The sequence below is a fragment of the Anguilla rostrata genome, chromosome 16 (genome assembly GCF_018555375.3).
Source record: "Anguilla rostrata isolate EN2019 chromosome 16, ASM1855537v3, whole genome shotgun sequence".
In the NCBI taxonomy this organism is placed as follows: domain Eukaryota; kingdom Metazoa; phylum Chordata; class Actinopteri; order Anguilliformes; family Anguillidae; genus Anguilla; species Anguilla rostrata.
This window is the reverse complement of record NC_057948.1, coordinates 34,206,179-34,233,750: the sequence shown is the minus strand read 5'-3', so window position 1 is coordinate 34,233,750 and position 27,572 is coordinate 34,206,179. Positions and strand designations below refer to the sequence as shown.

The window sequence follows — 27,572 nt, the reverse complement described above, 5'->3', positions numbered from 1 at the left end:
TATTTCAGAATTGTGCAACGGTTTTCTTTTTATCACACGTTCTCTACCCCCCGCCTTTTCACCAGCAGACACGCAGTTCCTCAGCTCCCTTTGCCCCAAAAACACAGGAAAATAATCCACACACAGCACAAATAAATAAATAAATACATTTAATTAAACCACAGAAACATAAAGACCGGAGGCGCCAGGACAAGGGGTTTCCAAAAATGTGTTTTTCCGTCAGATAGCCGGAGAAGTGGGGGGGGGGGGTTTCTGCCGAAGCGAGAAGACCGTGTTTATAAAATCGACCCCCCCCCGCCGCCGCCGCCGCCGTCGCCGTCGCCGCCGCCGCCACAAACCAAGCGGATGCTCGATAGCGAGCGCGGCGGCTGGCTGGCGGCGTCGGCCCGATGCTCGGGCCCAGCGACGCGCGGTGCTTAATCAGAGTCTGCGCCCCGGCGGAGTCGCAGTCCCGGGGATTTGCGGGGGGGGCGCTGATTGCGAGCGCGGGAACGTGACGAGACTCGCCGTTCCCCGACGCCGCTCGCCGCGTGGACCGAGCGACTCGGTCCAGGACTGAACGACATCACTGACGCACACGGGGGGGGGGTTTAATCCCTGAGCGAGGGGAGGAAAAACTCATCAAAAAAATCCCCGACTGAAAAAAAAAAGTAATAATAAAAAGAATAATAATAATAAAATCAATCAAATTATTTACCTCAAAGACAATAAAACCATCAGCGTGGCGTCCAGAAAATAAATAAAAATAAATCCACAAATCGACTCTCGGACACAAAATAAATCCGCCAAACACTGCACGTCATTCAACACAATTTTAATTCCATGCCTCCGGATGGGTAGTCACAAAAAAAAGAAAAAAAGATGCTGAAGAAGTTTGTCTCCTGTTGTGAGAGCAGGTCCGAAGGACGTCTCCCCCCCCCTCCCCCCCCAGTTCAAACCTAAAATAAACAGATGTCGGATGGTTGCCATGAATGAAATCCCAGAGCATTTAAAAGCTGTTTTTTTTCATCTCTGGAGGTGAGGTCAGGGTAGCAGTCCGTCAATCTGCAGGAAGGCCAAGCCTGTAGACTCTGTGTGTGCGTGTGCAAATGTGTGTGTGTGTGTGTGTGTGCGTGCGTGCCTGTGCATATGTGTGTGAGTGTGAGTCTGTGTGTATGAGAGTATGCGTGCGTGCGTGAGCCTGTGTGTGTATGCGTGCATGAGTGTGTGTGTGTGTGAGTGCATGAGTGTGTGTGTGTGTGTGTTAGAGAGAGTGTGTGTGTGTCGGGGAGGGGCCCTGAGTCTCTGTTGCCCGGGAAACAGAGAGATCTGCTAGGCTTTGACTTTCTCCACCTCCACCACTCCACCCTGCACCTCCTCCTGCATGGAGACCACAGCACCTGGCTGGCAACAGGTATGCTGGTGATCCCTCCAGTCCTGGAGAGAGAGAGAGGGAGGGAGAGAGAGAGAGAGCAAGAGAGAGATAGGGAGAGAGAAGAGAGGAAGAGAGAGAGAGGGGGGAGGGGGATAGACAGACAGAAGGAAAGGGAGAGTTGGGGAGAGACACAGACAGGGATTTAAGGACGGAATGCAGAACTCATTTTGATCTTAGGAGACATCGGGGGAGTTTCACACGGGAGAGAAAGCGTTTAGCAGCACACCGAGTGGGAAACGCTTCCTTCATCAGCATCAGCTTAAAATGCACCAATGGGTCCACACCCTGGTGAGGGACCCACACACCCTGGTGAGGGACCCACACCCTGGAGAGGGACCCACACACCCTGAAGAGGGACCCACACACCCTGGAGAGGGACCCACACCCTGGTGAGGGACCCAAACACCCTGAAGAGGGACATACACCCTGGAGAGGGACTCACACACCCTGGAGAGGAACCCACACCCTGAAGAGGGACCCACACCCTGAAGAGGGACCCACACACCCTGGTGAGGGACCCACACCCTGGAGACGGACCCTTCAGCAGGACGCACCAAGCTGAGAGACTCACTCAGCCGCGTCGTACTTAAAGACATAAAGACATCCGCCTCCTCGCTCAGGAGAAATTACACAGAAAAGGAGAGAGAGAGAGAGAGAGAGAGAGAGAGAGAGAGAGAGCGAGCGAGAGAGACACAAAAGGGAAACGGGGAGAGGGATATAAATTCCCATCCCATAATTTAAAGATTTAAAAGTTAAAAGTTCTCTTACTGAGAAAGAGAGAGAGAGAGAGAGAGAGAGAGAGAGAGAGAGAGAGAGAGACTCTGCAATGTGCCAGTGTAGCATAGCCCGAGGTTCAGTGTGTGGGTAGCAACACAGGTCATAGTTTTATAAGCTTTATTTTTAGCATTAACTTTTTAAATTGTTTTTTTATTTATTATTATTATTATTAAATGATCTTGGTGGCCCCAACACAGGGACAAGCATACCCACTTCCCGCCTTAATTTGGAACAGCCAATCGTCCGCAACTGTCGATGGAGGTTAGCTGCCAATAAATGCAACCATTGTCGTTGTCATTAACGTTATTATTCCATTCACCACTGGACAGCCAATCAGGAGAGTCGGTACATGTTCCTCGTCCAATCGCAGGGCAGCTTAGTGCGGGGTCCCTACCTTCCTCTGGCAGAAGACAGAGCAGTAGTTGACCTTGTGGCAGCCGGTGCACTCGCTGCTGGCCTCCCGGCCGCAGTTCACACACATTTGCTGCAGGAAAACAAACCAGTAGGAGAGATGAGGACCCAGCTCCTATACCACACACACACACACACACACACTCATAACACACACTCTCACACACACACACACACAGTCTCACACACGTGCACACACACAGTCACTCACACACACACACACACACTCTCATACCACACAAACATACACACTCATAACACACACTCACACACAACACACACATGCACACACGCACACACAGTCTCACACACGCGCACACACACAGTCACTCTCACACACACACATACACACACTCTCATACCACACACACACACACACTCTCATACCACTCACACACACACACACACATACAGTCTCACACGCACACACCCATAACACACACACACACACTCATAACATTTACACACACTCACACACACACACGCACACACCCACATGCACACCACCATAACACACACACTCACACCCATAACACACACACAGGGACAAGCATACCCACTTCCCGCCTCAATTTGGAACAGCCAATCGTCCGCAACTGTCGATGGAGGTTAGCTGCCAATAAATGCAACCATTGTCATTGTCATTAACGTTATTATTCCATTCACCACTGGACAGCCAATCAGGAGAGTCGGTACATGCTCCTCGTCCAATCGCAGGGCAGCTTAGTGCGATGTCCCATAACACACACACTCACACCCATAACACACACACATACACGCTCTCATAACACTTACACACACTCACACACACACTCACATACACACTCATAACACACACATGCACACTCACACACACACACATTCATAGCACACCCATAACACACACACACGCGCACACACCCACATGCACACCCCCATAACACACACACGCACACATACACACTCACTCACACACCCATAACACACACACAGACCCATAACAAACACACACACGCACACGCACACGCAGAGGAGAAACCAGAGGCACAGTGGAGCATTTCCTCTGTGTATTCCAGTTTGTCATATCGGGAAAACGCTGGAAGGTGTGAAATGCTTCATTTGGAGAGGTTAGTGTGCAGTAGCTTCGGGGCTGATGGTTCCTGATCCTCTAAAGCGTAGCTGTCTGAAGCAATCTTCCAACATTAACACAGGGCTGAAGGGTATTCGCACAAGGGAGCACACTCTCACTCTTACACGCACACACGCACACACACACGCTCACACGTTCACACGCTCTCTCTCACAAACTCTCTCAGACACACACACACTCACACACTCTCTCATACAGACACACACACACGCTTGTGACCGTGAGGATTGTGGGTAATCTGACCCTGCCCACTTGCCTTAATGATAACCTCTGTGTGTTTCCCATCAGGGTCATCAGAGGGTTGAAAGGTCATCTGACCCTGGAAGGACTGGAGAGGGAGATGGAGAGAGAGTGTGTGTGAGTGAGTGAGAGAGAGAGAGAGAGAGACAGAAGGAGAGAGAGGGTAGACAGAGATACAGAGAAAGAGATATAGACAGGAAGACAAGAGTTTGAATTAATGAAACCTTAATTGTTCCATTTACAGCAGTAGTGGGTTTACTTCAGTTACAATACCCAGCCAATACTTGTCAGATATTTTTATGACAGGAAGAGAGAAAAAAGGAGAGAAGGACAGACAAAACGGGAGAGAAAAAGAGTGGGGAATAGAGGAGAGAGCATCAGAGACTGAGAGCCAGTAAGCTGAGCAGTAAAATGCTGAGAGAGATATGAAGGTGAAAGATTGAGATAGGGAGAAACTGATAAAATTGAGGGAAGAAAGGGGGGAGAGAGGGACAGGAGAGTGAAAGAGAAGAATGCAAGAGAGAAAGCGAGAGACAGGGGAGGAGGAGGAGGAGGAGGAGGTAGATGGGGAAGTACGGGGGGGAGGAGGGAGAAAGAGAGAGGTCGTGATGACCTCACACTGAAGGACAAGAGCGTCGAGGCTGGACGCAGTTTGAGGGTCTGTCGTTTTCAGGGGTGTTTTTGTCATTCGCTCCTTCTAGCTGTACGTTTGTCAAAAAATGATTTCGCTCCCTCGCTCTGACAGATTACCGCGGCACACGTTTACCGCCTCTTACCCGTCTGCTCGGAAACGTCCTTAAATTAGCGCTCGTGCTTTTACAGGCAGAAAAGCACTTCTCAGCCGTTTTCAAAGAAAACATAAAACATCACAGAGCGGCAGTTTAAGAGACAGACGCCCTCTTCGTAAACAACAATAAAAAAACATACGCTGCTCGAGGCTAACCCCTTCGTCTGACTCAAACCAGCCTCAGGGTCACACAGTTAACAAACGCTACGGTGTAATTTTACCCATAAGCCCACGGCATCCAAACCCCGGCTGATCCTCCCCCAGGCAAACTTCTCCTAAAAGGCAACTATGCCCCAAAAATGCACTGCGGGGGGCGAGGCTGCAGTCTCAGTAAGCTTAACAAAACAATCTAAAGAAAAATGGCCTGCCTATGTGTTTCAGCTTGAATAACTCATCTCGAGTAAAAGAAAATAAATAATTATTGTATTTAATTCCCCCGTTGATTATTGTTGGAAGGTGTAAATACACACCACTGAATTCACACAATAATCAGGAGAAATAAATTACTTCTATATTACTACAAACTAAAAAACTTGTTTGCTTTGATAGAACAGGTGCTGGTGACCTGTGAAAACACACGAAGCCTCTTTATGTTGCGTGGCTGTTGTTTTTTAAATTACACGCTGCTGTTTTCACACTCTGTGACTGCTCATGATGCTGCCTCCGTGGCCAGGCTCCTACCTGTCTCAGCGAGACCCACCTGGACGACCGAAGCTTAAACAGAGACCGCGTGCAAAAAAAAAAACAAAAAAAAACGTGAAGTTCCCCTTTAAGAGGAGGGGCGGAACTCACGTCCTTGCGGGGGGCGGGGCCTTTGCTGTGGGCGTGGCTGGCCTGCTTGGCCTGCTGGATCAGCACTTTGAGCTGCTGCACGGTGCTCATCAGGGCGTTGGCCGTCTCCTCCAGGTACGCCCAGGTGCGCTGCTCGGAGGCGTCCAGCCCGTTGGCCACGCCCACCGACTCGGGCTTGGGCTGCAGAGCCTGGGGGGCCATGGCCAGGGCCGGCAGGGACGTCAGTGTCACTAAGGGGGGGGGGGGGGTGGGTCAGGCGCAATCGTTAGATACTGAAAAACATCACTAAAATCACATAAACACATAAAAGTGTGTGTGCGCGCATGTATGTGTGTGCATGTCTGTGTGTGTGTTGTGTTTATGCGTGCATGTGTGTGTGTTGGTGAGTATGTTCAGAATTACATCATTGCACAAGCTGTCACTTGAAGTGTATTTTCTTGGTTTAGTCTACGAACCCAGAATGCTCCTATATCAGCCATTGCACAGCTAACCGGTCATCAGAAACGTCTTTAAATTGATCAAAAACAAAGTCAAGATCATGAATTCAATAATACAAATGGGGTCATTAAAAAAATGTTTTCCCTGAAAAAATATGCATATATTCAACATCTTTTTTATGATCATAGGTACCCATGCTACTAGAGAAAATGTTTGCCTCATCCAAAATCAAAAATGAGCTTATGTCCTAACCTTTCTTTTAATATCTGCAATATCCCGCAGTGTACACAGATATTGTCTCGGCCAGTCAAAAAAAACACACCAAAACTGAAATAGTACAAGGAAAATCCAGAAATGGAACTGCCACTATAACAGACACGGTTCAAATGGCTGTGACCGCACCGCCAGCCTGGTGGCCCCCTAGGGGTAAAGCGGTGTTATTGCAGGGACCGCTCGGCTGTCAGTGCGTAATTGAGTCTGTCAGAGGGGCAGCCAGCGAGCGAGGGACACAATGTGTTCCCCATCCTCCCTTCAATCTCAGATCAAAATATTGTGCCGAGGTAACCCCGGCAACCTTGAAGCGGAGCGTGGAGATTACAAACTGCGGCCGCTCGACAGCGGAAAAACAATATGAATAAAAATATGAATAAAACAAAACAAAATTATGAGTAAAAAAATCCAGAAAGCAAAAAAGAAAAGAAAAAAAAAGGAAAAAAGTGCAAGCCTGAAAGTGAACCAGCGGGAATTCGTCTGCCACCACTGATAAAACTGCGGAGCGCAATAAATGTGTGACTACAAATGCCAGCAAGACACATTTCATTAAGAAAAGGAAACCAGAAAGTGCATGAGTGTGTGGGGTGAGAGGACAGCTGTACTGTCTGTCAAACAGCACACAGAAACTGAAGAGCTGAGTGTAATTACTCCTCTCCGTCTTTCTGTCCGTCCGTCCATCCATCCGTCTGTCTCTGTCTGTCTGTCTATCTGTCCACTGTCTGTCCGTCTGTCTGTCTGTCCCTGTCCGTCCGTCCGTCCGTCCATCTGTCTTTCCGTCTGTCTGTCTCCCTGTCTGTCCGTCTGTCTTTCCGTCTGTTTGTCTCCCTGTCTGTCTGTCCATCTCCCTGTCTGTCAGTCTGTCTGTCTCCCTGTCTGTCTGTCCATCTCCCTGTCTGTCAGTCTGTCTGTCTCCCTGTCTGTCTGTCCATCTGTCTTTCCGGTTGTCTGTCTCCCTGTCTGTCTGACCATCTCCCTGTCTGTCAGTCTGTCAGTCTCCCTGTCTGTCTGTCTGTCTTGTTCCACACGCTTGCCTCACTCCGCCAGTCTTGCCTGCGGGATCGCGGCTGTAAGGTGAAATGAGCGCCCTCTGCATCCGCAGTTACACGACAAGTAAACCGTTCCCCAAAGGGCCGTACATGCAGAGGTCCACTAACACACCAATACTGCACCTTCATAAGCACTGCATAAGCACTTATGAACACTTATGTCACCTGACGTAGGCTCTCACAGGGTGCCATGTGACCGCCCAAGACGAGAATGGGGTGGCGTAAAACGTCACATCGGAACGCCGCTCGGTAATGTGGCTCAGGACATGGAGAGGGGGACCCAGAACACGCAGCTGACTCTACGCGTGTCTGTCGGCATGGACGTCTAGGAAGCTGTCACTCATGCAGTCCGTCACAGAGTGTGACCGAAAGCACTCAAACAGGTAGAGGAAATGAAGATCACACACACACACACACACACACACACACACACACACACACACACACACGCGCGCACACCACACACACCACACACACGTACACACACACACACACACACACACACACACGCGCACCCACACACAGCAGGGCTTGTGGGACGTTTTTGGCCTCACACAGCTCTTCCACACAGCTCCCGGCACCTGGAGCGGCCAGACCTGCACAGCGTTCAGCGCTCTGTGTGACGCGCCCCGCTGCAGAAACCAAACACACCCAGCGGGGACCGCCTCGGCACTTTCCTCCGTTTCGTCCACAAGCCCTCAAATTCCCCGATGCCCTCAGTTCTAAAGCCAGCAGGACATCGTCAGAAGCGCCTGAAAATTTCTAGGAGATCCTCCTGCGCACATAAAAAAACTGTATGGGTCAGCTGAAAGCACGAACGGAAACGGCAGAAAACTTCAGAAAGTGAAATATCCCTTTAATTCGTTTAACGGAGGATGTGGACGCAGGACGCGTACAGTACATCTCTACGCAATAGAGTGAAATATTCATTACCCGCCCCCTGCTGGGAGCTACAAAGAGAATTTGGTCTCAAAATGAACAAACAAAAAAAAAAGTGGACTCATAAGGATGAGGAAATGGAAGCCTATAGAAGACTTAATGAAACACAGCCCAACGGACACGAGCAGAATATTAATCCCCAAACATTACAGCGCCCCATGGCAAAGGCAATATACAAGTGAATTCATTTGATTTTCATTACTCTGGATGTTTATGTTTATGGGGAAGAGGGAGAGCGAGAGAGAGAGAGCGAGTTCAAGGAGAGAGGGAGAGAGTCAGAGAGAGTTGAGGGAGGGAGTGAGAGGGTTGACGGAGGGAGGGAGGGAGTGAGAGAGTTCAAGGAGAGATAAAGAGATTCAGAGGGAGTTGAGAGACGGAGAGAGGGAGACAGAGAGTTCAAGGAGAGAAAGTGTCAGAGAGAGTTGAGGGAGAGAGAAAGTGAGAGTGAGAAAGGGAGAGAGGGGCGGGGGACGTTTCGTCAAACAGACCCCACCACCAAAAACACGCAGATGCCCCCCCCCCCGCCCTGAATGAAGGCTTCTCCCTCCGACCTACCTCCCCTCCCCTCCCCGCCCCACCCTGCCCCGCCCTGAACCACCTCCACCCACTCCACAGGGCTGCCCCCCCCTCCACCCACTCCACAGGGCTGCCCCCCCCCCCGTATTCACCTGTGGGGGAACGGAGGGCTAACGCCCGGCTGTAAAATGTCTGTCCCTCTGAACGGGGTGGGACGCTAAATCAGAGCCCGCCCAGGACAGGGGCGAGGAGTAGCCCATCACACGGAGTTCCGCGGCCAATTTCACCCGCGCGCGAGAACCCAGCCCCTCCCACCACCCCCCCCCCCCCACACACACACAAACCCACACCTCCCCAACCCCACCCCACCCCCTCACCCTAAGCGCCTAAAAATAACAAAGCATCTGTCACTGTCAGAGCATTAGCAGGGAGAAGGTACGGCGCAGTCTGAGAGAGAGAGGGAGTGAGAGAAAGAGAGAGAGACAGAGCTGAGGGAGAGGTGTGAGCTCAGAAAGGCATGTGCTGTTTGGGGGGGGGGGGGGGGATAGGGCTGGGGGGTGAGACCCCCATTTCGCAGTCTTCTTCTAAAATAAGAGATGCCGTTGCTGGGGGGATTGACGGTGTTGATATGAGCTGTATGCTGTGTGTGTGTGTGTATGTATGTGTGTGTGTGTGTGTGTGTGTGTGTGTGGGGGGGATGTGTGTGTGTGTGGTGTGTGTGTGTGTGTGTGTGTGTGTGTGTGTGGTGTGGGGGTGTGTGTGTGTGTGTGTGTGTGTGTGTGTGTGTGTGTGGTGTTGTGTGTGTGTGTGTGTGGGGGGGGTATGTGTGTGTGTGTGTGTGTGTGTGTGGGTGGTGTGTGTGTGTGTGTGTGTGTGTGGTGTGTGGTGTGTGTGTGTGTGTGTGTGTGTGTGTGTGGTGTGTGGGGATGTGTGTGTGTGTTGTGTGTGTGTGTGTGTGTGTGTGTGTGTGTGGGTGTATCTGTATGTGTGTGGTGTGTGTGTGTGTGGTGTGTTGTGTGTGTGTGTGTGTGTGTGTGTGTGTTGTGGTGTGTGTGTGTGTGTGTGTGTGTGTGTGTGTGTGTGTGTGTGTGTGGGGTGTGTGTGGGGGGGGTGTGTGTGTGTGTGTGTGTGTGTGTGTTGTGGTGTGTGGGGGGGGTGCATGTGTGTGTGTGTGTGTGTGTGTGTGTATGGTATGTGTGTGTGTGTGTGTGTGTGTGTGTGTGTGTGTGTGTGTGTGTGTGTGTGTGTGTGTGTGTGTGTGTGTGTGTGTGTGCTAAGGCTGTTAATGGTTAATCAATGATAGACTGTCGGTGGTTAGATTTGTGTCAATTGACATGTGTGGGGTCTCGCAGTATGTGGCCGTTTTGGCATTCCTAAGGCGTTTATGGTTTCAGTGCTTCCGTTGAAACTTACGCAAGTTTCGCACGATAGCTCAACCTTAACGTAGCCTACTGTGCTATTTGTACAGACAAACAATATGGCCAAATACTGGGAGAAACAACATGTGACAAAAATGTATAAGATTCAGGAATGTGTCCCTATCAGTCGCTGCAGTCAGATACCTGATGGTCTCTCTGTGAACAGCGAGCTGACACTCCTATCCAGAGCGACTCACAATGTAAGAGAACGTAAGAGCATCCAACCGAGTTATCTGGGTACCAGTACCAGTGCCAGACCAGGCGAACAGTAGACCTACACCAGCCAGCGTCAGTGCAGCGTGCCAATAAACATCTCACACACAGCCCAATCAGAACCCAGTCAGAACCCTGTCTGAACCCCGTCAGAACCCAGGCTGAGCCCAATCAGAGCCCAATCTGGACTGCACGTACGTTTGTACGCACTTGTGGGGGCGGATATTTCCGATGAACAGATCAGCTACGTCCATGTTCCGCTCACCTTCTCTCCCACTTCTCTCCTTCCTGTCATCCACCTCTCCACCTCTCCTCCCTCCCACTCCCCCTCCTCCTCCTCCCCCTCCTCCTGCTCCAGATACCCCCCTGTTGCTCCCCTCTCTGTGGAGCTCAGGGTGACCATTCTTCATTTTTTTTTTTACACAGAGGGCCCCGAGTTCCCCGCCCTGCCAGCGCGCCCGTCCCGTCCCACCACCGGTCACCGTGGAGACACTTGCGCACGCTCTTTTTCAGGGAGCCGCCGCTCCAGACGGTAAACAGAAAGCGTCTGACTTAACAGCGTAAGAGCGCACACAGCCGAGAGCACGGAGGGCCCTTCTGCGACTCCACTGTGACAAATTACCAATAACAGCTCCAATCCTGATGCAGCCGTTTGGGGTTTTTTTTTTTTTTTGTTGTTTTTTGTGTGTGATATGCGTATATCTCTTAAACTGTGTGCCTCAATCACCAAGATCCACATCCACGCCCCCCCCCCCCCGAAACCTCACCCTGCGAGAGACGGGTAAACCTACGCAGCACCGAGCAAAATTACACCCCCCGCCCCCCCCCCCCCCCCCCCGCCCCTGAGAATACGACCCAACTGAGAGGAAGAGAGAAAGTGGGGCAAAACAAAGTACCACTGAAAGCCAACCACGCCCCCGCCCACCCGCCCCCCATGGGGGGCCCCCCTCTCTCAAGGGAGCTGGGGGGGGAGGCACACAGGTGCAGACTGATGCCTGTGCGAGAAATGTAGGCCTACATCACAGGAATAAAGAAGACAGGCGGGAAAAAATAATTAGCGACTATTTGTGCAGACATTTTAAGTCACAGATCCTTGCGTTCTGAGGCCCGAGTTCAGAGTAGGATTCATAATCCACAAGAACAAACCGTCGGCACAAACACTGGGAGCAAACACACCGAGTGCAGCCGAACGGACACACCGAGTGCAGCCGAACGGACACACCGAGTGCAGCCGAACAGACGCGCTCAGCGCAGCCGAACAGACGCGCTCAGCGCAGCCGAACAGACGCGCTCAGCGCAGCCGAACAGACACACTCGGTTAGAGAGACACACTTACATCCAGGGCTCTACGCCAACATTTTTTTTCCAAGGAGCACTAGTCGCTCCTCAGTCAAAAACTTTAGGAGCACAGCAATGCATCCCAATTAGTAATTGTGCCCCTAAATTATTCTTCCAGTTGCCACACGTCAATTTTCATGAGCAAATGCTCCTTAAATGGGAGCAGTGTGGGGCTCTGATGTAATCTGTCCTCGGAAGTTGGACGCAAGCAAAAGTAGTGAGCATAAAATATTGGTTTTTTTTTTTTTTTTCATCATTTTGTTATTTGTTACATAATTTATCCGCGTTTTTAACGCACAATGAAAGGAGCGCCGTGACCCCGTTTTCCGACAAAAGCAACCGGAGCGCCTCGCTGGCGGAAAATGTGCGGAGTTTTCCGTGCATTTAAAGCGGCGGTTTGTGTTTCGCTGGAACGGCGAAACGAGCAGCCCCTTCTTTTTCTCCCTCTTACCACGTGCAAGCTGAAGGAAGCGGATGGGATGGGGGGGGGGCGGGGTAAGCGAATCGGCATCCCGGGCCGCGTGTCCCCCTCCCCCCCTCCCCCCGTTCTCTCGGAAAACGAGGGAATTGCGGTGCGCTATTTATCAGCACGCGGCTGTCAGGCCATTATCCGGCCGCGGCGTGACTGAGGCGGGGTCTCGCGGGAGGCGCCGTGACCGAAGGAAAGTGACGCATTACCCCGTCGCAGCGGAGATTATTTATTTATTTATTTATTTACTTACTTATTTATTTATTTATTTTACTTTATCTATTTATTTATTTCCAAACTGGGTCGCGCGATTCCCCATGCTATGTACCCACTGCGAGCTAAGATAGCCGCAAAAATGCAACAAAAATAATTATTTAATTGAAAAAAAAAGAAGAAAAAAAAGTCAGCGGAATTTAGGTCAGAAGCAGACGAGGTCTCGCCGCCGCACGTACGATTTTTCACCGTCCTCTGTCTCGTCGAGAGGTCGGCGCAAAAAAACCCATCAAACCGTTTAGGTAATCTCACCCAGCAGCCTGACGCACGAGCAGAAGATCAGTCAATAGATCAGGCACGTGCAGAGGGTGGGGCCGGATGTGCCCCTTCCATATGACCTTTCACAAAATCGATATTTGCCTTATTGTTGTCGCTGGTATTCGTTTTTTTTCATTCACTTGTTTTGGTAAGATTTATTCTGTGCAATAACTGAGCGTCAGCTCATTTTTTTTTCTTCTAGGTTGATGTGCCCTTTTCTCACTTTGAGCACCTGCCCCACTAACAACCTCGGCACGGCCCCGCTACAACCCGCCATCGCCTAAACCGCACGCGCGTACGCGGAGACGAGAGACGAAGAGAGAGAGGGCGAGAGAGGGAGAAAGTGAAGCCGTTAGAATGAAAGACTGAACAGCAGAGAGGATGAACCACACAGACGGAAGGACAGAAAGAACAAAAAGCACAGGAAACAACATTAAAAATAATTATTATAATTTTAAAAGAAATAGATAGCAGCAGATAACCAAGGTGGACCGGTTTCAGTAGCGCAGGGAAGCGGGAAGATTCTCAAGCGCTCCTCATTTGTCATTTTGAAAGGAGCAGTTCCCCGAGAGCCCTGCGGGAGCTCGTTAGGGCCGGTGAGTCGCACGGCAGCCAATCCGCTGCGAGCGGGGGGCGGGGCTTGGTCAGATCAGAGCGCAGGTCACCACTCAGGGGGGCGGGGGGCGGGGCCAGTCGCTGCCGTTTCCAGGATTCCTCTCTGGGCCAGCCGCAAAAGCAGGCCGGGAAAACCCAGAGAAATATGAATGAGGAGGAGCTGATAAAATTTACCGCCCTGGTCCCATCACTGGGGTGGGGGTGGGGGGGGACAGGGTGCTCCCGGAGTTCCCGCGTTTAAGGGGCGTGGCCTGTTGCTGAGTAACAGAATTTGGAGTTTCATCAGATGGGGCGGTTTAACACAGTGGGGGAAGCAGGGGTGGGATGCTGGCGTCATCACTTTCGCTCAGGAACCAGACAGAAGCTCTTCGCCAATCACAGAGCAGGTTGGTAAGGCAGAAACTGAATAACCTCAACGGTGATTGGTGGATACTATCAGGCCGTACTCCCGGGAGCCTTTTAACCGCTGAGAAGACCATTATTACCACCGTGCTCCCTGATTGGTGGAGAGCCCCTCCTCCGGCTGGTCCAGTACAGAAACAGAGCTGATGTTCCCTCTCTTGGGCAGGGCGTAAAAACGAGGCGACCTTCACTTGCGTGCGGCGGTTTGAACGAGCGGTTAACTGTTCCGGAATGTTCCATTTTAACGCTTTGAAGGTCACTCATGAACAGCTCCATATGAAGATTTAATGCCCTACATTCTCATCCCAGGAGATTCAGTCAGATCAGCCGGTTCTCCAATTAAAGGGAGAAGTGATATTTTTTAACTAATGAAATTGTACATATAACAGAATTTTTTAAAATACCGACTGCTGAAAGTGTCATCCGAAAAGAAGCCATCTGTGTGAACCATACAAACAAACAACAAAACAAACCCGCGCAGTGATAAAAAATCACAGGAAAAAAGGACAGAATTGAAACGCACATTCTCAGCACTATTGACAAAAACGGTCACACACAGGGCAGCCCCAAGACCCAGTTTGGGGATCCCTGTCGCAGGGCGTCCCAGAAGCTAAAAAAACCCCTGCCCCAGATTCAGCAGCACAGAGCCAGGGTACCCACTCCTTTTCCGTGGCAGCCCTGGAACCAGGGGAAGGGGATGTCCTAAATAGCCGCAAGATGGCTTCCTTAAACAGACCCGTGCCCGTCACCCCCAGAGGGGCGGGGCCCAGGGGCGGGCCCGGGGGGGGGGGCGGGCCCAGGGGGGGGCGGGGCCCAGGGGGGGGGCGGGGGGCCCGGGCGGGGGGGGGGGCCGGGGGGGGGGGGGGGGGGCCGGGGGGGGCCGGGCGGGGGGGCGGGCCTTACCCGCCGTGCCAGCGAAGACGTCCGCCTGCGCCGGGCTCTCGGAGATGACGGCGGTGGCGTCGCCCACGGGCGTCCTGTCGAAGGTCAGCGTGCCCGAGGTCGTGATCTGCCCCGACGGCGTCACTGTGACTGGAGGGACAGGAAGTGACGTCATAACTGTGACTGGAGAGACAGGAAGCAACACAAACACCGTGACTGTAGATGGGAGGCAGCATAGTCCTTGTGATGGCGTGGGGCAGGAAGTGACTGAATTACTGTGAGTGGTTAGGGCAGGAAGTGACATAATTACTGTGAGTGGTTAGGGCAGGAAGTGACATAATTACTGTGAGTGGTTAGGGCAGGAAGTGACATAATTACTGTGAGTGGTTAGGGCAGGAAATGACATAGTTACGATGAGTGGTTCGGACAGGAAGTGACAGAATTACTGTGAGTGGTTAGGGCAGGAAGTGACAGAATTACTGTGAGTGGTTAGGGCAGGAAGTGACAGAATTACTGTGAGTGGTTAGGGCAGGAAGTGAGAGAATCATTGTGACAGGACGACAGAAAGTGACAAAATTACAATGCCTGGTGGACAGGAAGTAACAGAGTCAGTGTCAGTGGGGTGAAAATAAGTACCAGAGTCACTGCAAGACCGTGAAATTATATAATCTCACAAACCACAGAGTAAACAGCGATAACTGCAAACCACTACAGCAGCAAACTACCACATCGCTGGTTTCATACACTGTTTTTATTAAGATCTAGTGGCCAATAACGGGACTGTCACTGCTAAAAGTGGTTTAATAAAGCGAAACGCTTGCATAGAAAAATTAATATGAGACTGCACAGTCGTGCACCCAGTTCTGCTGGGGATGCTAACATTGCTATGGAGCGCATCCTCCACCTTCCATAGCTTTAAAAGCAATCAAAATGTCACTGAAAATTTCCCTAAGGGGATTATCACACCGAGTTTAATTAAAACCTGTCCACATCATTTGCAGTTTTCAGTTCACAGAGGGTGCGAGACTCAGGGGATACACCTGAAAACAGGTCCCGCAACTTTCTACCGATCTCAGCCTCCCGTTCTTTCCTCCAATCGGATCAGACGCAGATCTGCAGCCTCCCACTCTTTCCTCCAATCAGATCAGGTGCAGATCTGCAGCCTCCCATTCTTTCCTCCAATCAGATCAGATGCAGATCTGCAGCCTCCCACTCTTTCCTCCAATCAGATCAGGTGCAGATCTGCAGCCTCCCATTCTTTCCTCCAATCAGATCAGACGCATATCTACAGCCACCAATCAGGGGCCAGATCAGACACAGTTGTGTTCCTCTGAGCTCAACTGTTCTGCTAGTCTTTTTTTTTTTATCTAATCCAAGCACCACCGCGCTCCACAGCTCAGCGCTGACAGACACGCCTACTTCAGCTGGTTTTCAGCTCTTAGCACTGAATGGGAAGCATTTCGAGCGGAAGACGACAGTGAGAAAAGAAAAAAAAAGCTTTCATATCGCCAGCTGGGGGGGGGCGGAGAAGGGGAGGGGTCAGTACGCCCACCCTACATACAGCCAATCACGTCACTGATTTACAGCCGTAATAATCACAAACTCATTCGGTGGCAGACGCCCAAGGAGCGCAAAAAAAGTGACAGATACTGTCTGTGAAATTCCCAAGGTCGGAGGAGAGAAATGATGAACTGCTCCTCTTTCTGCCCAAAGGGTGTTCTGCAGCTCTGCTCTGCTGGGGGGGAGGGGGGGGGTTTGTTTGTTGAAAGACAGGATGGGCGCTCCCACAGTGAACCCCCCTCCCAAACCGTTTATATTGCATCCATTTATACAAGAGGAGATATACTGGAGCAATGCAGGTTAAGCACCTTGCTCAAGGGCACAACAGCAGTGTCCTACCCAGGAAATCAAACCTGTGACCTTCAGGTTACCAGACCACCAGTTCCCTACTCATTAAACATGCAAATAACATAATTTCCCATTGACTGACTGACTGAACTGGAATGAAATGCTGGAGAATTCCAAGGACTGGATCCCCTGCTGTGCTGGCCTCAGCCAGTCCAGATCTTTCTGGAAGCAGCCGAGGACCCAGACAGGAAGCCCAGCCTAATGGAGATGCAGTGCAACCGGGAAGACCCGGAACGGCTCGCACTGCTCTGCACTGGGACTGCCGTTTACCAGCAGAACAGAACACCCACAGTGGTCTCACTTGAGCGTCTCTCAAACAGCTGGGGCTCCCTTACATTTAACACAGCCAGAATCAAACTCACAAACATACAATAACCTCAGAGAGGGTGAAGTGGAGAGCACAGGACATGTGGATTATGTGATGGGGGGTTTTGGAGGGTGGGGGGTGGGGGGAGGGGGTTGTAGGACACGGCAGGGGCACCTACACGTGGCTCCGGGGGTCAGGGTGATGTTTTTCGGAGACTGGACCTGGACTTCCTTCTTTTCGGGGGTGACGGGGCGCTCGCTGTCCTTCTTCCGTCTCTTGTACGGGACGAACAGTCTGACCGGGCCGGTCTGTGTGGGGGGGGTGGGGGGGGGCGGGGGTGAGGGGGTAGATTCACCATTCAGTCCAACAGATGTGGCTCCGGCTGCTCCACTCACAGAAGGCGGGGACCGCCTCCAGGAACAAGCAAGCCAGCCCACACATCACTAAAGAACAGCTTTTTCTTTTTTTTAAATGTTCTTTTCCTTTTTCTCCCCAGACTGGATTGGAACGTCCAATCATCAGCGCTGATCTCTGCAACCTCTGCTACTGATTACAGAGAGCGCAGACGAGCAAACTAACAAGCTGGGCTCCCTTTTTGCAGGCAGGACTCTTATTCTGGTACAGTCCAACGGTTTTTCAGCATAAAAGTCCTGCGGCAAAATAAACCTAATTTTTTCTGAGGGGTGCATTTCTGCCTGCATGTATATTTTTTTTTCCATGAAATGAATTTACACAGTCTGATATATTACTGAAATAATTCAGGTTAAATCTATAGTTTCGAGTACAACATCATTGATTCACCTGGGAATCAAACCGGCAACCTCTGAGTTACGAGCCCAGTTCTCCCATCATTACACTACACTTGAGGCTCCAATTAACAAATATCAAAACAAGCCCCATTAAAGCCCATTATTTTTTTGGCCAGTTTATCACTGTTGAAAGTGTTGGTTAAGTTCCAGCATTGTTCCCAAACGTCCCAAATATCTGACCATGATTCGGGCCCAAGAACAGAAGCTACAGAGAGAGACGGTGGTCTGGGACAAAGCAGCCATGACCAGCAGACTGATCACCACAGCGCCCCACAGTCATTAGAGCCCCAACTCAGCAGAGGAACAACAGGTGGCTCCACACATCCCTGACATTCAGGAGGAGACAGAAATGAACCATAATTAATTAAAAATTTCCAGCGAATTAATTACAACACAAAGCGAGATAAGGAGATTGCCCACAATAGATGACGCATATCATGGTTGGCGACACAAAAAGCACGCAAATAGATTATAGGTTCATAATCTCGCATCAGTGCATTGTTTTGTTTATGGTAGACAAACCACAAATATGAACAATATAGCTAGAAATGTGATACACAGCAAAATACTGAAAATGTGTGGATTTTTCAGGGAAATATGAGAACAATATTTTGCAGCAGAATTTTATCTGAAAGTGACAATAATTCATAGTGGAATCTTGCAATATTGTTTCTGAAATTTCTTTTTTCAAAATATTAAAGTACATTTAATTTCTGTAATGTAGTAGGTGCCAATATTTTAGTATGCAGAAATTGCCCTGACACCCTGAAGCCTGAACCATAACCATGCGGTAATTAATTCTTAATCGTTTTGTAATTAATGTACAAATAATTGATGAAGAGCCTTCTTCCATCTTTGGCATTTCTGCAGTCTGCGAGGACCAGAGAGCGAAGCAACCAATAAGCCTGGTCACTGAAAATCAATATCCAATCAAATGCTTGCATTTCTACTTCCTGGAGTTGCGTTATGCGTTTGATTGGCCTGTCGCCGTAGGCTCTGGTATGAAAACGGTACGTAACTCCATGACCCCACTCTGGGTGCGCATCTCCCGGCACGTCAACCACAAATCAGCACATTTTAATTCTCCACAGATCACAGAGAGATATCTCAACCCCACAACAAGCAAATATTGCTCCTATAAATATTGCTCTTATAACTGAATTAAGCCCTTAGGGGCGAATGAAAACCTCACTGTAACCTGTCATTTCATTTAAACTTGCAGCATCAATAGATACGGACGAAAAGCAGTTCTCAGTCAATTTTCATGAATGCAAATAAATAACTGTTATGATGGCATACTTACTGTAAATGCTTCACTGTAAATCAGAGTTAAAACAGTCAAACCGGGCTGATGGAAATCAGTCCATGAAACCGTATTTTAATATCCGACTTGGCATTTACTATGTTAAAGAGGAAACACCGAGTGAGCACCCTGGTTTATCATCTCATCTGAGGTACACCTCCTATAGCACAGTATCCCCATCACTGCATTGGAGCTCACAAATTGGCTCGCAAACACCTCTTCCAGCAGTTTCCCTAGGAGGTCCCCCATTCCAGTAACCAAGCCCATAGCTGCTTAGCTTCAGCAGTTTGACATGAGAAAGGTTCAGGGTGGTCTGACTGCTTAGCTTCAGTAGTTAGCCATGAGAAGGGTTTGGGGAGGTATGACTGCTTGGCTTCACCAGTTTGACAGGAGAAGGGTACAGGATGGTCTGGCTGCTGGCGAGCTTGTCATTGACAAGTGTACCATGGGAATGTTAAAAAAAAAAAAGACCGCTACCTCCATCCCAGAGTAGTGGCGAGTGGTTGCCATAGCGACAGAAGTGGCAGTTAAAAATAGAATGCTGCTCTATTTTAACTGCCACCGTCCACTCAGTGTCACCTCATTCCAGCCAATCAGAGTGTGTTTATCCATTTCAAATGTCCCTCCAAAACCAGCCAGTGAGTGGTGACAGATTTGGAATTTAGATGATGGCAGCTTGGAAAAAAAAGAAGAAAAAAATTCTATTCCTGTTTATGCATGTGGCCAAAACCAGAGACGGGGATAACAGGTAACAAAAAAAAAGAGACAGCACCATGTCTTTAGCTGCAAAATGTACATTAGAGCATCTCCCAAAATATTTGTCTACTTTGCAGGACAAATAGTGCATGTGAATACTTTGCCGTTAATTAACTGGTAATTATCATTCACTCCTGTCTCCTCCTGAAAGTCAGTGACGTGTGAAGCCACCTGTTGTTCCTCTGTGGACGTGACTGACTCCAATGACCGCGGCCACTGCGCTCGTGACTCGACTCACCACAGACACCCAGTGGTACCGTACTTCAGTGGGCTAGAGTCGTGCACATTAAAATCAGCAGCCGATTCAGACCCAGGAGGCAAGGGTTAAACCGTGCAATCGACAGTTCGATATGACGGCGTTATTTAAGGAAAACCAGCAGAACGCTGTGGCTCCCCAGGATCAGGGGCGCAGACCGTTTGCGTTTTCTGAGGTTTTTCGAAGTACCCAAGCTCCGGAACTTCCAGAACTGCGGAAACAACGGTGCACCTATTCTTTTACTTATCGAGTTTTCGTAATTATTTTTCTTCTTCATAAAAACCCAGCGAGGCTGCTTTTCTATCCCACGCCAGCGTGTTCAACTCCCAGCGCTGTCAGCGGAGATAAGCGTGCCGGGGGCAGACTCTCGTTCTGTGGCGTCTGATACGTGAGCGCCGGGGAGACACACTCAAATCACGGCGTCGCTGCGCTGGAACACTCGCGCTTTTAAATTACGAAACGACGCGCTTTGGGAATTCCAGACCGCGGGCAATGCTTCTATGCTTCTACCTCTCGGAAGTCGGCGCGCTTGAGGCTTTTAAGGAACCGACAGCGAGGTCACGGCGCGGCGTTGTCGCTGCCGGGTTAATGACAGGCTCAGACAGAACACTCGCAGCGAGGCAAAGGTGCGAGAACGGGGCCGTGCCTGACGTCAGAGCTGAAGGAGACGCTCGTCACTCATCCCAATTACCATGTTTACGTTGTCCGCTCTGAAAGACTCTCCATCCTTGGTGCACTGCAAAAAATAAAAAATAAATAAATAAATAAATAAATAAATAATAGATATCAGAAAAGAACAGTGAGGAGCAAGAAATACGGTGCTTGGCAACGTCAGAGCCACACCTAGACCTGTACGGGCGTCTGACAGTCCGTACGAGTACGTGTTTTTTCACATTTTGTTTCTGTTATAGGGCTGATAATGAACTGGATGTCACACTGACTGTACTATGGTGAGAAGCACGTGCCTCACACATTTCAACAATTATCGCCTGGCACAGGACTGAAATATCCACTCTGAACAGGCGGCAGAAGCCTTGAGCGATGACGGAAAAGAGCTCCCTCTGGTGGACATCTGATGTGTCGCAGTTGCTGTACACATAATACTTAAACTGTTAGTCAGTTTTATTTTAAGTTATTAAAGTCACAGTCAATTGCCAAGGATAACACAGTAAAGTTAACGACCAATTTCCACAGTGGGCCTTGATGGTAAATAGTAGCAGCGGAGGCAAGATGACTTCACAACGGTGTAAATACAGTGGAACATTGGATGGCTACACAACAAACTCATTACACAACAATACTAACACAGTCAAATTTACAGTCCAAATATAACAACAAAATAATATCATAAAACAATTACATCCATTACATATTTTTTCTGAACCAGTTACACTAACACTTTTCCTGGCAACCAGGCCTTTATTTTTCTCTTAAAGCTCTCTGAATAGTTAGTGTTTTTAATGCCTAATGTTTTTAATCCCTATGGGTAACTTGTTCCATTCAGAGGCTCCAGAACACACATCAGTCCTGTATCTTTTGAGGCCAAGGTCAGCAATACTGGCTCTCGTCTTACGGACGTGCACATCCCCAACCTTTGTGAAATAATTTTTTTAAATAGGGGCTCTGTTGTTAATCACTTAATGAACATTACTAAGCTGCAATGGCATGGCCCTAGCCTCGAAGAGAAGCAAATCTAATTGCCTAAAATGTTCCCTTCCTATGTGGGCCTTCCAGTCAAGTCCCACTATCACCCCGATCTGCTTAAGTAATTAAAAAATGAAAATGATCATTATAAATCAATGTAATTATACAAATTAGCTTTGAATGGGGAGGGGTGGGTAGTGCACCATTGACTCCATCACTTATAACAATTTTAGATCTCTTCCGCTACAGCTTTTATTAAAAAAAGAATGAGGAAAAGGCACCAGACAGTGAGCCTGAGGATATGGAGACAATCTTCAGCTGTCATTGAGACTCTTCCACCAGGGGGCAGCAGAGAGCTGGGACCCACCAGGGGCCAGCAGAGAGTTGGGAACCACCAGGGGGCAGCAGAGAGCTGGAACCCACCAGGGGGCAGCAGAGAGCTGGGACCCACCAGGGGGCAGCAGAGAGCCAGGATGCCACAAGGGGGCAGCAGAGACCGGGGACTCACCACAGGCAGGTCGTCGCAGCAGGCCGCACACGTGCAGGAGGCCGCGTGGGGGTTCAGGATCCGCTCCTGCAAACAGAGTGAGGCGGAAGGATGAGGAACACCCCACTCCCACTCCCACTCCCACACCCACACCCACTCCTACTCCCACTCCCACTCCCACTCCCACACCCACTCCTACTCCTACTCCTACTCCTACTCCCACTCCCACTCTCACACCCACTCCCACTCCCACTCCCACTCCCACTCCCACTCCCACTCCCACACCCACACCCACACCCACACCCACTCCCACTCCCACTCCCACTCCCACACCTACTCCTACTCCTACTCCTACTCCCACTCTCACTCCCACTCTTACTCCCACACCCACATCCACACCCACTCCCACTCCCATTCCCAGTCCACACATACCCAAACCACTACCCATTCTACACTTTCCCTAACCACTACCCATGCCACACTTCCCCTCTCACCTGTATAGGGCACCGCAGGGGGCGTGTCTCACCTGTATGTGGCACTGCAGGGGGTGTGTCTCAGCTGTATCAGGTACTGCAGGGGGCATGTCTAACCTGTATCAGGTACTGCAGGGGGCGTGTCTAACCTGTATGAGGCACTGCAGGGGGTGTGTCTAACCTGTATGAGGCACTGCAGGGGGTGTGTCTCACTTGTATCAGGTACTGCAGGGGGCGTGTCTAACCTGTATGAGGCACTGCAGGGGGCGTATCTAACCTGTATGTGGCACTGCAGGAGGTGTGTCTCACCTGTATCAGGTACTGCAGGGGGCGTGTCTCACCCGTATGAGGCACTGCAGGGGGTGTGTCTCACCTGTATGAGGGGGCGTGTCTCACCTGTATGAGGCACTGCAGGGGGCGTGTCTCACCTGTATGAGGCACTGCAGGGGGCGTCCTGCGTAGCGGATGCTTCTCTTCCAGTCCTTGCTGCTGGCCCTGCCGGACATGCACTCGAACTCCGTGGGCGTGTACCAGCTGTTATTGTGCCTGATGCAGCGCCCCTTCCCTCCTGCGTATCCGGGGGCAACGGAAACCAGGGGCAACGGGGGAACAGGAAAAAAAAACAGAAGGGCCAAAAAGAAGTCTAATTTGCGCACATTAATTCGATTTATGCACCTAATTTCACAAATCCAATTTCACAAAGTATTTGTCATCGTGCCTCGTGACCGCCACAGAGGCCTGGGGGCGACAGGCACAAGGAGAAACTCGCGGGAAGAGTCCGAGCGAACGGCGGGGGCTGGTCCACCTCCGGCCCGCTCAGGATGTGATCCAGACGACACGGAACAAATTATGCGCTCCAGACTCAATTACGTACGCGCTGAAGAATTCACATGCGCACGCACACCAGGTTCCCCGTGTCCTTGGAATAGATTTAACTGCTCTTTTTTTTTTGGAAAGGACAGGATGATTCCGGTAATGGGACAGGCTGCTCCAGGTTTTTGAACCCGTAGCCCCTTGCCAGCCGTCCCGCGCAGCCGGAGATGTGATCAGCATCGAGCCAAAGACCGAGGTGCCCAGGCAAGGAAACCGATCACACTCCGTCTGCTACTGTACCGGCGATGTACCGCTCCGCAGCAATATGGCATTCTGTTTTCAGCCAAGCAAACAAATACTGGGGTATAAAGAGAAGTCCGGACGATATGACCCTTTCAAAACTCAACTGTAACGTATGGTTTCCCAACATTCTGCGCCCACAAGCCAACAGGATCGAACGAGCAAATTTCCAGTGACCCACACTTTCTTAAAAAGTAGGCCAACGTCCATTCACATACAGAATATACATCACGACAACTGCATGTACACAGTTACTAGTGCAGTACATCCAATAGGTGTCTTCTTTAGTTTGAGAGATCTGAAGGTGTATGCAGGTGTATAACATACACCTGCATACACAACATTTTTTCATGGGTCATCTCCTCACCCAACCGAACCCCTCCCACAAACCCCACAGTAAGGAAAACGCAGCTGCAGCGCTTTGGCGCCCTCTGGTGGCGGACTCCCGTACCTGAACCGAGTCTGTTTTTGTACAGCATTCCGCTGGTGTTTCGGCAGCGCACGGGAAGCTCGTTGTCGTAGACGGACGGGTCCCAGTTGTACTTGGAGCCGTCCTTCTCGTGCCCGGGGGTCATCGGGGTGGATGGCGTCTGGGGACCTGCGAGGGTAAAACAAGACCAGGTCAAAACCTAGTATGTGGCTGGACCTAACACACTTCATCCGGCCGACCAATGGTGTAACTTCATAACTCGGCCGGCCAATGGTGTAACTTCATCACCCAGTCACAGACATTCGCGCTTATAGGGCTGGCCCCGCTGTTGCGGTACAGCCAAAAAAACACTCATACTCACTTATACACTGATACTGAACAAAATGTAGGAACCATTATTAAGAAGAGCCAGCCCCCCAGGAAGAGGCAGTTGGAGAACCCTAGTTTAGCGGGGGAAGACCGGGGGGGGGTAACGAACCAGGAGTGATGGGCGTGCCCGTCGCCTTAAACCCCGTGGCGTCCACGATGCTCCCGTCGGTGTGGACGACGATGAGGGTGGCCTTCTGGGGATTGAGGCCGTCCCCGATCTGCAGGGCGGTCCTGCCAGCCTGAAACCAGCAGTACAAGAGCTGCTCACCTGCGCACACCACCCAAGCTGCTACCTCGCAACCACCTAGTGCGTTACCTGTGCACAACCCCCGGCCTTAATTAGCCTGGGCTAAGACCCGTTAGCTTGAGCGCTGCTTTCCTGTCTGTTAGTGGAATACGACGTCTTGCACTGACCAAATAGTAGGCTTACTGGAAACTATTGGTGTCTTTGATGTCTTTAAACGGACTGTACGGCATCATATGATTTTGTGTGCGGTTCAGTATATGTCCATAAATATGGTGTAAAATAAACCCGCAACTACGGAACAGAGCTGCAGGAATCATCGCCAACATTAAATAATAACATGAGAGTGGAGCTGGTCTTGTAACCTAAAGGTCACAGGTTCGATTCCCGGGTAGGACGCTGCTGTTGTACCCTTGAGCGAGGCTCTTAACCAGCATTGCTTCAGTATACATCCAGCTTTATAAACGGATGCAATGTAAATGCTGTGTAGAATGTTGTGTAAGTCGCTCTGGATAAGAGTGTCTGCTAAATGCCTGCAACTAGGCGTACGGGAGGAGATGGATGGTCATGTGAATGCGTTACTTACGAGAACATGCTCCGAGATCGATGCTGCCGTGGCAACGGATGTAGTGAAGACACTCTCTCCTCCTGCCTGCACATCTCCCACAGTCACAGTGGTCACTTCTGTTTAAAAATGGGGGGAAAAAAATCAATCCATCAATAATCCTTCATTTATACAACACATTTCATATACCTTTGTGCAACACAAACTGTTTCACAAAAAAATTAAAAGAACCGATAAATTAATAACATAAAAGGCATTTAAAAGTATTAAAATTAATACGATGTAATAGTAAGAGACAATAAATTAAATAAAATCAATTAAATACCATTAAATATTAAAACAGGACCAGTAATAATTCATGTATAAGCAATGCTTAAAAAGGTATGTCTTGAGTGCCATTTTAAAACCATCCAAGAACTGCACAGCCTTCAGACCCTCTGCCAGCCTATTCCACAGGCTGGGGCCACAGACACTGTGTGATGCCCTGCCAATGATCTGAGTCATGCATCTCGTGTGAATAATAGTTTACTGCCAGAGAATCTGAGGCTCCTGTTAGGCACGTACCCTTAAAAGCAAGTCAGATAGGTAGGGGGTGCTAAGCCATGAAGAGACTTATAAACAAAGAAGAAGAACTGTAAAATCATACTAAAAGGAATAGGTAGAAAATGAAGAGCTTTTAAAACGGGAGTCAGGGAGTTTAACTTTTGGACTAACTGTAAATGATTGATAATGGACAATGATAAACCAGAAAAAATGGCATTACAGTAGTCAAGTCTGAAATGAAACAGTACAAGTGTTCATTTGTTGTGCTGGATAATGAAATTGTGCATGGAATAATGCATTAAACGCTGTAAGATAGCACTGGTATGTTATAACACGACTTTAAAGTGTTATTAAACAATGCCAGCAGCTTAAATTGCGAATTAAAACTACGTAATGCGGCATCCTGATCAGTTCGCTTAAAAATCTTCAATACATTAGGCATTAGAATCACAAATTATATTTGCAGAATGGCTACGTATTTAAACAAACAAGTCTGTTTCTATATACACGCAGCACATGGACTGGAATTGCTGGTTAGTTTTGCCATTATAGCAAAATCAGGAACAGGCCAATGCAACTTCTGCACACACTGTGAGTCAGAACTACCTAAAAGAGTTGCACAGATCTATAACGAGCTGCATAACGAAATGCTACGAACTGCGTGCCAAATGTGGGCTAATAGCATGGAATTCAATGAAATACAGACAGCGGGCTAGCTAGCAATATAGCCTAAATGTTTCATGTTTATCTTAATTACTCAATTCCTGGCTTTGGCAGTGTTGGTTATGTAGCTGGAAAGGCAAGATTTTGCCAACTAACGTTACCATGTTACTTGCATAGTATCAAAACACGGATGAACGAGCATCTAACAGCATGGAAACACCCGAGCTCCGAAAAAGTCGCACGCATGTTTGCGCTACAAACACGATAACTTCCCTGCAAACGCAGTCTCTGCCTCGTCTGCGTTCGGTAAGGACTCGGCTCCGATTTCGATATTTCCCGGTTCACCCATTACAGTCATCGTAGCAACTTCGGCCTCCGATTCAGTATCCGAGCCCTCCCCCTCCACTACCGGCACAACGGCAGCACTTTCGGACGCCTCCTCCAACCCGAGTCCCTTCGTTGCCGATTCAGACTCATCCATTTCTCCGGCCTCTACCGAATTGGGCCGAATTTGTCCGAGGGAATATATCGGAAAACAGACTATCCCTTTCTCTGAATACAAGGCGACGCTGAAAGCCCTTATTTAAGCTAAGACCCAATTTTTGGTTGTGCATTAACACAAATATTACGTGAACTATGATAATAAAGTGCGATAGGAAATGGCTTCCATCTCATGCACGACCGATCAACACACAGGAAGGAGACAAAACGGAAATAGCCGAAAGAAAACGACACTCCCCGAAACCTGACAAATAGCCGCCGGCGACCGCGACCAGTTTATTCGATCTAGGCCGGTATCCAAAACATTTTTGCTGCATTTTGTCAAGATAGAAATGAGAGGATACCATAGTTAGTTACACGCTTAGTACCGTTTAAATTATTTTCCCCTAACGCCATCAGTTATCTAATAATTGGTTCAGGTATTCCTAAAATTCAACACAGAAATACTTTTATTTCCATATGGACACCCGCTGCACTACTGACACCTGTGCCACTACCATCATGAACATTCTCTATTCATTTTTAGGTGCAAATTCAAGTATCAAATAACACAAAACCTCATACATGTAAC

At 49.5% G+C, this 27,572-nt stretch overlaps 1 protein-coding gene across 2 annotated transcripts; it reads right to left on the bottom strand.

Annotated features, from left to right (window-relative positions):
- Positions 1-136: 136 nt before the first annotated feature.
- deaf1 (DEAF1 transcription factor) lies at positions 137-27,214 on the bottom strand. 2 transcript variants are annotated; one of them, XM_064313126.1, is made up of 13 exons: positions 26,777-27,214; positions 25,316-25,416; positions 24,595-24,724; positions 24,138-24,284; positions 23,002-23,141; positions 22,122-22,187; positions 20,661-20,705; positions 17,024-17,153; positions 14,652-14,813; positions 5,551-5,780; positions 3,988-4,059; positions 2,586-2,675; positions 137-1,416 (listed from the first exon to the last, which is right to left on the bottom strand). In XM_064313126.1, exons 1-13 carry the CDS (start codon positions 26,979-26,981, stop codon positions 1,312-1,314), a joined length of 1,623 nt encoding a protein of 540 aa, XP_064169196.1. In that variant the 5' UTR covers positions 26,982-27,214; the 3' UTR covers positions 137-1,311. The 2 variants fall into 2 exon arrangements, with proteins under 2 accessions (XP_064169196.1, XP_064169197.1); XM_064313127.1 differs by having other exon boundaries at positions 14,652-14,780; positions 26,777-27,213.
- Between the last annotated feature and the right edge of the window lie 358 nt (positions 27,215-27,572).

What these genes read in the sequence shown, in the direction of transcription:
- deaf1 (XM_064313126.1), bottom strand. Translation starts at nt 26,981, where the DNA reads ATGGATGAGTCTGAATCGGCAACGAAGGGACTCGGGTTGGAGGAGGCG. An exon ending in CGAGGCAGAGACTGCGTTTG is followed by an intron (nt 25,417 to 26,776) that starts CAGGGAAGTTAT and finishes CCCATTTTTAAA; the next exon opens with CAGAAGTGACCACTGTGACT. An exon ending in GAGCGGACAACGTAAACATG is followed by an intron (nt 17,154 to 20,660) that starts GTAATTGGGATG and finishes CCCCCCACACAG; the next exon opens with ACCGGCCCGGTCAGACTGTT.